Here is a 13,843-nt window from a genome sequence, read left to right as displayed (position 1 = left end):
TATCAGAGTTGGGAACTAGCTGGATGTTATCAGGCTTTGGGATGACTCCTGTGCTATCAGAGCTCCTCACAGGATGACTCGTCCCTGCCCTGTTGCGCAAGGAGAGGGGAGGAAACCTCGCTGTGCCAAGGATAAAACCCAGCCTGGGACTCCTCCCAGCCTCAGGCTGGAGCTGAGCTCTGGGGAGGGCGGATCAGCTCTGGCTCCTCGTGTCCAGCCTTGGGTGCAAAGCTGTCTGTCCTGGGTTTATTAAATATTGAACCATCCAAACTTTGGGAGTGCCTTTTGATAGGAGCTCAAGAACCAGGGAATAAGAAATGGGATTTTCAAGTGTTTTCTGTTTTCTCTGTTTTGGGAGGGACTGAAATTTTGAGGTGGTTTTCGGTCAGTTGGACAAACACAAATATTTGAAGGCTCCGGGCTTGGTTTTCTGGAATTCTCTGGGAATTTGTTTGAGCTTTCAGAGTTTTTTTTCTCCCTTAATGAAGGAAGGAAACCCACAGAAATACCAGTAATGAAGTGGTAGATTTTAGAAATAGAAATAAATGCAAATAAATGATAACGCTGCCTAATTTTAGAATGGAATTTAATAGGGCTGGTGACAAAGTCTTGTGTAATTGTCCCCACATGATGATCTTACGACACTTTATGTGTGAAGGATCCTGTGGCATCAAACATGGGTTTAGAGCTGAGAGGATTTGGGTCTTTGGTGTTCCAGGGCTGTTTTCTAGATTTTTATTGAGTTGAAAAAGTCAAAATCCCCCCAGGTGGGTGAAAGCAGAAAGTAAAACAAACAATGTGATTTTATGTCTCACTTTTAAATGGACTCAGATCTGTGGGTGTTTTTTTTTTAACCTTCCTAACAAGTATTTGGATGAGTCAAACAAGCCCAGAGAAGATTAAATGTTGGGCAAACCCCACGTCCCAACCAGCACTGGAACCATCCTCTCCCCGTGCCTAATTTAGGGCCTGATCCTATCAAAAAATGCCATGAGCAGGTTATGGGGAGGAAGCCAAGCAGCTCCTTGGAGTTGCCTCATGCATGAGGTTCTACGTGCTCGGGGTTTCGCCATCTCCGGGGCAGGAGCTGGGAGCTGGTGCCAGGTAAACAACCTTTCACTGCCAGGTCACGCTGTAAATAATAATCAGTCGGAAATCCCCCGGGAGATTGGCAGATCTCCTTAATGAGGCTCGTGAGGGCTCCGTGGGGTGGGAACAGCAGCTCCAGCAAGAGCCAGGTTAAGAGCAGAATCCCAGGATTCTGGAGTAGTTGGGGTGGGGAGGGATCTCTGGACATCTCCTGAGGGAGGACGGGGCACAGGGACACGTCCAGGTAGGTTTGGGGTATCTCTGGAAGTGGACACTCCACTTCTTCCCTGGGCAGCTGTTCCAGAGCTTTGCCACCTCCATGGAAATAAATTCTCCCTCTTGCCGAGGTGGAATTGGGGTTTGGTTTATCCTTGTCCTGTCATTGGGCACCACTGGGGAGAGTCTGGCACCACCTGAACTTCTCTGGCAGTTGAAAGTGATGTATTTTAATTGTATTAACATAAAATTTACATTTAAATTGGGTGTAAAATACATATGAAAAAGGCCCTTTGTGTTGTGGAGGCTCCTTGAGGACACATTTGCATTTTGAGTGGAGCCAGAAATGAAAGAAATCATCCCAATATTGAAACTACCCACAGAATGTGAAGTTTTATTTTCCAACCCATGATCCAGAGGAGATGGAGAAAAGAATCTTTTCCCATCACCACAGCACAACCCCCTTTTTCCAGCAGCTCCTGGGGGACTGTTGTCAGCACAGCCCCACGTGAGGAATGCAGAGCTCTGTGATGTAGTGACACCATCGGGGGTGAAAATTCCACCGTGGCACATCCAGGGGCACTTTTGAGACGTGGGAGAGGCTGCTAGGCCAGTCACTTTTTCTGTATGGGGGGCCAGTGGGTGCTCTGCTTACACTGCTGGCTCTTGATGGGAGGGACCACCACGGGGCATTTCTGCTGCACCACCTGGGCGCATCCCCCACCCTCAGGGCCGAGCTCCGGGCCGTGGAATGCCCCAGTTCCATATGCCCCATATCCATACCCTCCTCCATAGTACCCTGAGCCCTCAGAGACCCCCCCAGTGCTCAGGGTGTCACTCAGGGGTGCAGAGTATCCATACCCAGCCCCTGCTCCCTCGGCCATTCCTGAATTCCCTCCATGGTAGATGGATCTTCCACCTCCCCCTGAGCTGCTGATGACCGGCCCCAAGTCCTCGCTGCCGTACCCCATTCCCACTCCGGAGCCGTACACCGGGACCGTCCCCACCACGGGGTCCCAGCCAGATGTGACCCCACAGTCCCCACTGCTGACCACGAGGGACCCGTCGGCGTCACACGAGAACCTCCCTGAGATGCTGAAGGGGGCTGGCGCTGGCGGGGGCGGGCAGGACGAGGGTCGCCGGCTGTAGGTGACGGAGCCTTCCCCGCCGTAAGAGAAGGAGGCACGGCCGTGGCGGTTGGCGAAGTCCCCGGAGCAGAATCCGCGGTGGCTCAGGGACATCTCCCGGCTGTAGCCCCGGTTCCGCCGGGAGCATTTCCGTCGCAGATAGTGGTAAATCTGGAAGAGGAAAGGAAAACATCCCAAAATTTGGGCCGTTTTGCTTTGTGTTGGCGCCAGGGCAGGTGGGGAGGTGCCAGGTGGTGTGGTCAGGGACTGGGGCAATTCTAGGCTTTGAAAGTGAGCTGTTAGAGAATCGTGGAATTGTGGGGTGGTATGGGTTGGAAAAGACCTTAAAGCTCATCCAGTGCCACCCCCTGCCATGGGAAGGGAAACCTTCTGCTAGACCAGGTTGCTCCAAGCCCCTGTCCTTCAAATCCAAGGATATCTGGGCTCTTCCTGGGATAGTTTTCCTCTTTCTACCTCTATTTCCAGAGAATCCAAAAGCTGAAATATGTTCTGAATCCAAAATCTGAAATATAAAATCTGAAATGTATTATTTTTCCCTATAGTAACTGCCATGGTTTCCCCCACTCATTTTCATGTCTACAGAGCTGCAAAAACACCACGGATCATCCTAATTTCTGTTCCTGACTTGTTGCAAGAGCAATGAATAAAAGTTTTCCATCCTGGCTCTGTTACTGCAGCTCCAAAATTCTTTTATAGAAGGTGATTGGCCCAGACACGGAGGTCGTGGCCATTCTGAGGTCCAGCTCGGGGTTGTTATTAAATAATATAAAAATGTGTCCTGCACATTCAAACCCACAGAGGTTGTGCAGTCCCCACATGCTGGCCCCACCACAGACCCATCCGGGTTTTTACCCTGCTCATCCCTCTGCATCCCTCTCTAGTGCCCTGATTTCACCTTTCTCCGCAGGGACTGGACCCAGAACAGAGGTGGAGCCCACCCAGATCCCCAGGAATTGGCTCAAGGCAGAGGGGTCCTGCTGCCAGCACCAGCCAAGGTATCAAATGAGCTGCATCCCCTGACTAGGAAAGAATAAAATCCCAGAAAAAAACCCCAGACTTACCCTCTTCAGCCATCGGAAACACATTTAGAAGGTAAAGGTCGACTGAATGAGGAGCTTAAACAGCCTCAGGAACATTTATATGGCGTTTAACATGTATGGGAAGTGAGACACCCTCGGGAATGAGAAGGATTTATTTACCGAACTGCCATTTCAGTGTTTGCTTTGACTCCCGATCCATATCTCCCTGCACACCGCTCATTTCGCTGCTGTAATTGTTACTTCTGCTTAATGAGCCTATTCCTGTGCCCCTGCCCTGGGCTACACAGGAACCCTCCTGCCCCCCAGCCCCGGGAGAGGTGGGTGGGGGTTGTGGGTGTAGAATGCACAGCGAGAGCGGGGACAGTGGGGCACAGGGGAGGAACAGCTCCCAAAACTCTGGTGACAATCTGATCTCTCCCCGGTGGCTCCAGGGGGAACTTTTTCCGAGGAAAACATTTGCATATGAACCAGAAGACCGTTCAAAGTGATTGATGCCCTAAGTGGGAATTTTGCAAGGGTGCTGGAGGTGCCCAAAGAGATCTTAAAAGCAGAATTTGCGGAGGTGTGAATGTACTGATGATTAAACCCAGCCTGTCTGGATTACGCTTTAATGAAGGATTATGCCTCCACATCCCTCCCTTCCTTCTTTTTCATCTCCTTCCCCCGGTTTGGAACGAGCACCGGGGCCTGGTGGGGGTCGCAGACCCCAGTTGCTCCAGCCCGGCCCCTCCTGGAAGCTGGACCGGCTCCGGGGAGTTCTGCTGTGGGGACAAAAAGTCCCAGTTTTGGCCAAAGCCCCATCCCAGGCAGAAATCCATGCGTGGGGCGGGGGTGCTGCCAGGGCAGGGTGCAAAGCCTGGGGAGGGGGGGATTTGAGGCCAGGAGGAAGATTTGGAGGTGCTTGAGAGATTTGATGGTGGTTTTATTTCCGCCTGCCCGATCTGGGGTTGGGTTGACTAGTTGGCAGGTGAGGCTTCCCTCTGTGTACAGATCATGGAATTCCAGAATCCCTGAGGTTGGAAAAGCCCTCCCAGACCATCGGGTCCAGCCTGTCCCAGCTTTGTCAGCCAGTCCAGAGCACTGAGTGCTACATCCAATCCTTCCTTGGACACCTTCAGTGATGGGGACTCCAAACTTCCCTGGGCAACCCCATCCAAGGCCTGACCACCCTTTCCATGAAGAAATTCCTCCTGGTGTCCACCCTGAGCCACTCCTGGTACAGCTGAGGGTGTTCCCTCAGCTTGCTGCAGGAAGAGGGAGGATGGCAAGGCTGTGGATGTTGTCATGGATGTTTTATTGCCCACCTGGGGCATCACCAGCTGCTGTTGGGTCATCCCCAGTCCCTGCTCTTCCCGACTAAACCTGCTGGGCCTGGTCACATCTCCCATCAGGTCCACAGAGGTGGTCATTTGTGTGCTGGCACCTCAGAGGACACAGAGGGCCTGCACCATGCCCAGGCACCAAAGGGTGTTGGTGCTGTGGTTCCTTCGAATTTTGGGGTCTTCTGTTCCTCCTTCACAGAGCCCAGGTGGAAAATGAAGGTGCAAAACCTCTGGGACAATAAACTGGGTGGTGTGGAATGAAACATCTCATCAGAGACATTTCTACATCCCAAGAACATGAAGTGCAGGTTGGTAGTGCAAAAAAGAAGTGAACTCCCAAAAAAGGGGTAGATTTGAGCAATTGTAACATTTATTGGTTTTCAAAAGTGGCAGAACATTATCAAAGGCACCCCAACACCAGGAGCAGGGCACAGCAGAGCAATCCTGGGGATCTCACACGAGGGTGCAGCGTCCAGGGGACAGGAGAGGACACACTGGGAAGGACCAGGCAGCAGAGCCAGGCAAAGAGGAGCCGTGGCAGGAGCTCAGAACTGGAACTGTCCAGGGCTGTTACTTCTGCTGGCCGTAGGGCCAGTAGGAGCTCTGCTTGCTCTGGTGGGACACCACGCTGGGGATGACAATGGGACATTTCTGCTGGGAGGAGCCTCCGCCGCCACCTCCAGAGCTGATGATGATGGTCTGGCCCGAGGAGCCGCTGCTGCATCCTCCTCCCATCCCATAGCTGGATCCTCCACCACAGCATCCTGAGGATCCACCTCCAATGATGGTCTTCCCTCCTGAAGAGCCACCACCGTACCCTCCTCCCATGCCATAACCTGAAGATCCTCCACCACAGTATCCAGAGGATCCTCCACTACCTCCCCCTACAATGATGCTCTTTGATCCTGAGGATCCACCACCGTACCCTCCACCCATCCCATAGCTGGATCCTCCACCACAGCATCCGGAAGAACCTCCACTGCTTCCCTCTCCCAATATGATCTTGGTTCCTGAAGACACACCACCACATTCTCCACCCATGCCATAACCCGAAGATCCTCCACCACAGTAACCAGAGGAACCTCCACTACCTCCCCCTACAATGATGGTCTTTGATCCTGAAGATCCACCGCCATATCCTCCACCCATCCCATAGCTGGATCCTCCACCACAGCATCCAGAGGAACCCCCAGTGCTTCCACCTCCAATGATGCTCTTTGATCCTGAAGATCCACCATATCCTCCACCCATTCCGTAGCTGGAGGAGCCCCCACTGCAGCATCCAGAGGAACCTCCCCCTACAATGATGCTCTTTGATCCTGAAGATCCACCGCCATATCCTCCACCCATCCCATAGCTGGATCCTCCACTGCAGCATCCAGAGGAACCACCACTGCTTCCCCCTCCAATTATGCTCTTTGATCCTGAAGATCCACCACCATATCCTCCACCCATTCCATAGCTGCTCCCACTGCAGCATCCAGAGGAACCTCCACTACCTCCACCTCCAATGATGCTCTTTGATCCTGAAGAGCCACCACCGTACCCTCCTCCCATGCCATAACCTGAGCATCCTCCGCCGCTTCCCCCTCCAATGATGCTCTTTGATCCTGATGAGCCACCACCGTATCCCCCTCCTATCCCATATCCAGAGGAGCCCCCACTGCAGCAGGATCCCCCTCCTCCACCACCAGAGCTGATGATGACTTTTCCGGAGCCCCCTCCACCCCCACAGCAGGAGGAGCCTTGGGACTGGTAACTGGAGGAGCCGCTCCCGTGGCAACTGGAGCCTCCGCTGTGGCACCCGCTGGACTGGGAAGACATCCCATGGCAGCCTCCGGAGCTTTGTCTGGAACACATCTTGGAGCAGTGACCCTGCAAGGAACGGGGCTGTCAGAAAGGAGAATCTTGGAGATGCAACTGAGCCTTCCCAGCTCAGGAAGAGTTCCCGGGACTTGCCCCGTTTTGTCCCATTTTCTGCAGCCCTACTTTGAACTCCCACCCTGAGACCTGCCGTGACATCCCAGGGAGCTCTCTTCAGGTCACAGCAGTTCCGGGAACCCTCTGCATGCAGGAAGGTTGGGAACACTTCCCGAGGTTTGCACACATGCTCTGACATGCCTAAAAAATGGTGTGGATCCTTCTGGATGTCTCACACTGACTCAGCAGCTGAAAGCTCAGCTTTCAGGGTTCCACCTGCAACGCCCCTGTCTAAGGAAGGGAGTTCTGTTGGCACCTCCAGTTGGTTTTTGGTGGAGCCGCCACAGTTCAAAGAACACCCAAAGACAAACTGGTGGAGGGATCTCCCTGCGTAGAGGTTCCAGAAGTTTCCATATCCACGGACTTACCTTCAGTGCTGGTGGGAACGTTGCGATGCTCGGTGTGGGTTGAGTGAGGAGCCCTGGGATAGTTGAGCTTTTATACTGGCTGCATTGCGCTCCCGAGGGAAGTGAGACACCCTGAGGAATGCTGAGAGATTTATTGACAGAGCTTGGCCTCAGCTGCCTCCTTCCTTGACTCACTTGCAGCAGAGGTGATGCGAAGGAGGCGCATCAGCCCCGTTCTGTATCGTAGTCGCTAATTCCGCTTAATGATTCCCTTCCGGGAACCTCGCTCCGAATTTTCGGGACAAACGACATCTGGGGGTCTGTTTTGAGGGGAGGGCAATGTGTTTCTGCTGGGATGGAGCTCCCTGGGTGCTCAGGACAGAGTGGGGACTGAGCAGATGCCAAGTGGAGTGAGTTGGAGCCAGAAAGTGATGGAAGGACCAGGATAAAGGATGTGCTTGAGCAGAGTCACAGAGAATTTTGGAGAATTCCCTCAAGGACTGGCAAGATGGGGAGCAGGAGCACGTCCATCCTGCTGGGAAAGGCCAGAGGTGCCACCCCAATGGAGTTCCCTGCTGCCCAGATCTGTGTCAGAGGATGATGTGAGGGTGACAGTGACAAAGGGGATTTTTCCTCCAGTCTTTTGTGACCCCAAGGTGGAAGTGGCTGTTGGATTTCCGTGGAAGTCTGTGCTCAGCTCCAGCTTCCAGGGGTCTCAGTCTCCAGGCTGGAGTGGGGAAAACCTTAGAACCCTTCTGTTTTCAAACTTGCACTTGAAGGCCATCAAGACCTGACCCTTGAACACTAGGACATTACTTCTACCTCAACAGGACCCCTTCCTGAGGGTCTTCAGTGGCCACCCCACCCACACCTGAGCAGGGGAGTCACCTGGATATGTTCCCTGCTGAAGGATGACAGTTTGTCAGCACAGCTGTCCCAGCACCAGCTCTGTGTCACGCGTGTTTGGAGCCTGACAGCAGCATCCGCCCTCCCGGGACACTGAATAGAGGAAGGACTAATAGGGCTTTTGGCTTTGGGGATGAGTGACAGCAGCAGCAGGTCCCAGTTGTCACCACAAACGTGACTTTGAACACGCACACGCGACACCCTTGGGATGGGGACATGGCCACCAGCAACGGGGACACACGTGCAGGGGCTTCCTTTGTTCAGCTTTGGAGTTCCTCCGTGGCCTTATCTCTGTTCTCATCTCCAGATCTGAGGTGTCACTGCTGTTCTGGCTCCCAGCTCTGATGTGTGGGTGTTGTACTCCTGAGGATCTCAACACCTTGATCCCTTCCGTGCCTTCAACCTGTAGGGACTTGCCCAGATTAGGATTTAGGATTAGCTAGACTCAGGATTAGCAGCTCATTGGCACAGAGGGACACCCAGCATGAGCAGCTCGTCTTGACCCAGGCATGAGGAAAGGCTGTGGAGGTTTTTGGAGGGGTGGTGAGAGGAGCTCCTGCAAACCACAGAGTGTGGAGAGCCCAGGGTGGGACCCTTGGAAGCAATGGACCTGTAGCACATGGATTTGTTTGCCAGAGGTGTAGGAAAAACATGGCTGGAGCACAAGGTCAGCACTACCATATCCTCTCCAGATTAGGGAGATAAATTTTGGATACCTGTGTTGGGTAAAGGGAAATGGGGATGTAAAAGGCTTTGGGGCCACGTTCTCAGTTTTGTGATGCTCTGCTGGGCCCTTTTCCCCACAGTCCTGGAGCCCTTGGGAAGGGCTGGTGGGTCGTGGTGCCTCTTCATCTCCTCACTGCAAACACCTTGGTGGGTGGTTGATATGAGAGAGGACAAATCCCTTGCCAGATCCTACAGCACCCTCGATCCCTTTTCCCACCAGATTCCCTCAGGCACAGTGATGCTGACAGTGTGGGGCATGATCCTGGAAAAGAACTCTCCAGTTTTCTCCAAAAGGCAGGAATCTGTCAGTCGTGATCCATCAAGAGTTTCATGGCTGATGATCCGTGTAATTCCTAAATTTGTTTCCTCCCTACCAGGTGTGTTTGTGAGGTGAACAAAAACCCTCTGGGCTTAAAGTTTACTGGACTCAAGACTAATCCCACCAGTTCCAAAGAGGACTTTGGGAGTCCTTTTTAAGAGGATTTTCCAGCTTTGAGAAGAAAGCCAACTGTCTCTGGGCTGCATCCAAAGCAGAGTGGGCAGGATGGTGAGGGAGGGATTTTTCTGCTCTGGTGAAATCCCACTGGGAATGCTGTGTCCAGTTCTGGTGTCCCCAACATAAGAAGGACATGGAATTATTGGAGCAAGTCCAGAGGAGGCCATGAAGTTGATAAGAGGAGCCCCACCCCTAGGAAGCCAGTCTGGGAGGGCTGGGAATGTTCAGCCTGGAGTAGAGGAAGTTGTTTGGAGACCCCAGAGCCCCTCCCAGGATCTGCAGGGGCTCCAGAGAAGCTGGAGGGATTTTTCCTCAGGGACTGCAGGGATAGGACACAGGGAATGGGTTCAGGATGAAAGAGGGGAACATTAGGTTGGATATAGGAATGATCTGTTGATGAGTGCCTGCTCCAGCACTGGAGGCTGGAGAACGTTTCTGAGCAGAATGTTTTGGATGTTTTACTCATTTTTTGGGAAGCAAACTGACAAAGGAGAAAAGCAACCTCACAAACCAGTTCTGTCCGTACACAGAAATCTTTATTTGCCGTCACATTTATGGCACAGAGGAGCCACCTGGGAGTTCACAGCACAGGGATGCAGCACCAAGGGAACACAAGGGATGGGGATGTGCTGGGGGAAGACTTGGAGGCCAAACACTCGTCTGTTCCCGATGAGAACCAGAGCTGCCCAGGGCTGTTACTTCTGCTGGCAGGGCCAGTGGGAGCTCTGCTTGGTCTGGTGGGACACCACGCTGGGGATGACAACGGGACATTTCTGCTGGGAGGAGCCTCCACCACCACCTCCAGAGCTGATGATGATGGTCTGGCCCGAGGAGCCACCACCAGATCCGCCACCGCAGCATCCAGAGGATCCTCCACCGCCTCCGCCTCCCATGATGATCTTCCCTCCTGAAGAGCCACCACCAGATCCCCCTCCGCAGCATCCGGAGGAGCCTCCTCCTCCACCGCCAGAGCTGATGATGATCTTCTGAGCTGATCCCCCACTGCCACCACCGGATCCGCCACCGCAGCATCCGGAAGATCCTCCACCTCCTCCACCTCCCATCATGCTCTTTGAAGATCCACCGCTGGATCCGCCACCGCAGCATCCGGAGGATCCACCACCACCTCCACCTCCCATGATGACCTTCATCCCAGAAGAGCCACCGCTGGATCCGCCACCGCAGCATCCAGAGGATCCACCACCGCCTCCACCTCCCATCATGCTCTTTGAGGACCCACCACTGGATCCGCCACCGCAGCATCCGGAGGATCCACCACCACCTCCACCTCCCATTATGACCTTCATCCCAGAAGAGCCACCGCTGGATCCGCCACCGCAGCATCCAGAGGATCCACCACTACCTCCCATCATGCTCTTTGAGGACCCACCACCGGATCCGCCACCGCAGCACCCGGAGGATCCACCACCACCTCCACCTCCCATTATGACCTTCATCCCAGAAGAGCCACCACTGGATCCTCCACCACAGCATCCAGAGGATCCACCACCGCCTCCACCTCCCATCATGCTCTTTGAGGACCCACCACCGGATCCGCCACCGCAGCACCCGGAGGATCCACCACCACCTCCACCTCCCATTATGACTTTCATCCCAGAAGAGCCACCACTGGATCCTCCACCACAGCATCCAGAGGATCCTCCACTACCTCCACCTCCCATCATGCTCTTTGAAGATCCACCACTGGATCCTCCACCACAGCATCCAGAGGATCCACCACCGCCTCCACCTCCCATCATGCTCTTTGAAGAACCGCCACCGGATCCCCCTCCGCAGCATCCGGAGGAGCCTCCTCCTCCTCCTCCGCCGCCAGAGCTGATAATGATCTTCTGGGCCGATCCTCCGGAGGATCCTCCACCGCAGCAGGATCCACCTCCTCCCCCGCTGGAGGAGCCCTGGGACTGGTAACTGCCCCGGCAGCAGCAGCAGCAGCCGCAGCCGTGGCACCCGCTTTGTCTGGAGCACATCTTGGAGCAGTGACCCTGCAAGAGAAAGTTTTTTACTCCAGGGCAGCCACCAGTTCTCACAAGAATTTCCCAAGGCCTGTGACCCCAGTCCAGCCCAACACCACTTTGTTGTGTCCAGGATCATCTTTTAAAGATTTTTATCACAAAGTTGTCCCATCTCCTTATCCCAAAGCCATTCCATCTCCATCTCAATGCTGATGAGAGACAACCTTCAGCAGCACGGGCTGATCCTGCTTTTTCTTGGTCTGGTGGGACCAAGGCATGCACAAGAGATTTAAATTCATCCCAGCAACTTCCCTGCCCTACTACCACCACCCACCAGATGTTTTTTTCCAAAACTTTTGCATTTTGGAAGCAGGAAAGGAAGAGAAGAATCCCTCTCTTGGGCAGACCTGGACTTACCCTTCTCGGCTCTGACCACGGACACCTCAGGGCAAAGCTGAGCGAATGAAGCACCCCGAGATCCACCAACTTTTATACCGTTTTTCCTGAGTGGGAAGTGAGGCATCCAAAGGAATGGTGATAGGTTTATTTACCAAACAGACTCTCCTCCTCCTTCCCACTTGTCCTGACTCACTGGATGCGGACGATGCCTCTCCCGTGCATCATTTCCTCGGCTGCCCTGCATCCACGGCAGATCCCACACGTGAGCTCGGCTCCCGCAGTTGAATTCCCAGGTAGGATTCTGGGGCTCCAGTAGGATTCTGGAGGTTGCCACCCTCCACTCCAGCCGGGAGATGCCGCTGGTGACCGACACCAGAAGGGGCTGGGGAGCCTCGTTTGTTTGAGTGTTACACACTGGAGGAACAGGAGTGTAACACTGGTGGGGTGTCCGTGCAAGGCTGGGAGGTGGACTTTGTTGATCCTTGGGGGTCCCCTCCACCTAAGGATATCCTGTGACTCCACAATCCTGTGACTGTGATTTCTAGGGGAACAGGGGTGGGACTCATGTTTCTGGGGCACCACAGGAATCCCCCATGGCTGTGGGAGATTTCCCACCACAGCAGCAAAGGGTTGATGGGGATTTTTGTTTGATTCCCCCACTCAGGAGAGAGCCGAGCTCCGGGAGAATCCACCACTTCAAGTGATGGAGATGGAAGGGTACCGGATCCATCATCCCCCCTGTGCAGCAGCATCTCCATGGATATGGACCAAAAGGATTAATTCCTGCCTGTTTTGGGGATGACTCTGGCATTTCTGAAGAAGCAACAAGATTTGAGGCTGTGCTGTGGCTCCTGCTGTCACCCTGAGAATTTCTGTAATTTGGATCCTGGTTTTCTTGGTCCTGGGCCATTTCTGGGTGCAGGGATTTCTGACAGCATGGTTCCCACCCCTCTGAAGTGGGACCCCAGACTCTGGCTTTGCTCTGTGCCAGCAATGTCAGTGTTTGTGCAGTTCCCTGACACTGGAATTTTAGCACCCTTGATGACTTCCCATAATAAAATCCAGGAAACTCGGCTATTCCAGTGGCAACACTGGCTGAAGGGGTTCCTCTGGATGTGTTTTGAGGTGATTGCCTCACTGGGGTCCCCATGGGAGAGAGGGCAGAGGGTGGAGGGACAGGAGAAGCCGTTATGGCTGTGGGTCATTCCTGTTTCTCCTGGAACAATTCCAGGTGTCCGTCACCTGCCTCGTGTAGAACAATTCCGAGGTTTAATTCCCTTTCCCTGCTAATTGCCGGAGTAGACCACATCAAAGAGATTGCTCCCCACAGGGAAACTCCCTCTGAAGACTCACACCCGGAGCTGTTCTAGCCCTGTGGGAATGAGGAAATCCCCAGGTGTTCCAGCCTGAGCATCCCAGCCCTTGGAAGGGCCTTGCTGGAGTCCTGGGCCTGCCTCTGATTCCACTGAGTGCTGGAAAAGTGTTGGAGAACTTAATTTCTCTTCCACTTGTGAGAGCACCAGGAGCTTCTGCACCATCTCAGGAGAGGCCTGAGCTTCTCTCACCCCATAATTACACCTTGAAATCCTTTGTAACTGAATTTTGTCATCTTCTCTCTCTGAACCCACTCAGAACTTTCTTGGGCATCACCAGGATTTTGGTGAGAAAGAGACCTCAGTGATAAATTCTGTGGTACCTTCTCTGACAGGCTAAAGTTGGGGTCATCATCATCATCATCAAGACACCTGAGAATATTTAGTGAATCCAAAATCTCTTCTACCAGTACGGTTTCAGTGGAGTTTTGCTCTGGGGCTTTTTTGCAACAGCACTAGAATCAAACCAGGGATGGAAATAAAGCAACCAGGGCCAGAAAATCCAACCACTCACACACGGAACTCTCTAGAACTGCAAGTTTTATTGTCTGGTGCAAGCACTTGAAAACTGAGGCAGGAACAGACACACGGAACAACCCTGGCTGGAATTACAGATTACACAGCACCAGAGGTTCCCATCAGAACATTCCCAGGGGAAGGGAGAAGAGAACAACATAAATAATCTTAAATTTAATAGAGGAGGAAATGTCAGGCATCTTCATTTCTTGGGCTTCCTTGGTGGCAGAGTCCTTCTGGCAGCCACTACTTGCGCTTGGTCTGCGGTGGCCAGCAGATGGGCTGGGTCTGCTGCTGCATGGACATTCCTCC

The 13,843-nt window shown here is 53.4% G+C and overlaps 2 protein-coding genes and 1 long non-coding RNA gene across 3 annotated transcripts; 2 read left to right on the top strand and 1 right to left on the bottom strand.

The window, feature by feature from the left end:
* The first annotated feature begins 1,755 nt into the window (after nt 1-1,755).
* Nucleotides 1,756-10,441, top strand: LOC135288325 (uncharacterized). Its single transcript, XR_010351501.1, has 4 exons — nt 1,756-2,597; nt 3,361-3,545; nt 5,015-5,123; nt 9,152-10,441. It is a non-coding gene; the product is annotated as an uncharacterized LOC135288325 (long non-coding RNA).
* LOC135288323 (loricrin-like) lies at nt 5,096-6,677 on the bottom strand. Its single transcript, XM_064401683.1, has one exon. It carries the CDS (start codon nt 6,673-6,675, stop codon nt 5,386-5,388), a length of 1,290 nt encoding a protein of 429 aa, XP_064257753.1. The 5' UTR covers nt 6,676-6,677; the 3' UTR covers nt 5,096-5,385.
* Nucleotides 10,442-10,444: 3 nt separating the features above from the next.
* Nucleotides 10,445-12,717, top strand: LOC135288324 (uncharacterized). Its single transcript, XM_064401684.1, has 2 exons — nt 10,445-11,935; nt 12,307-12,717. The coding sequence occupies exon 1, from the start codon at nt 10,492-10,494 to the stop codon at nt 11,197-11,199; it is 708 nt and encodes a 235-aa protein (XP_064257754.1). The 5' UTR covers nt 10,445-10,491; the 3' UTR covers nt 11,200-11,935; nt 12,307-12,717.
* Nucleotides 12,718-13,843: the final 1,126 nt, after the last annotated feature.

Source organism: Passer domesticus, chromosome 32 (genome assembly GCF_036417665.1).
Source record: "Passer domesticus isolate bPasDom1 chromosome 32, bPasDom1.hap1, whole genome shotgun sequence".
Lineage (NCBI taxonomy): Eukaryota > Metazoa > Chordata > Aves > Passeriformes > Passeridae > Passer > Passer domesticus.
Note: the sequence above shows the minus strand (reverse complement) of the source record. Positions and strands in the feature narration are given on the sequence as shown.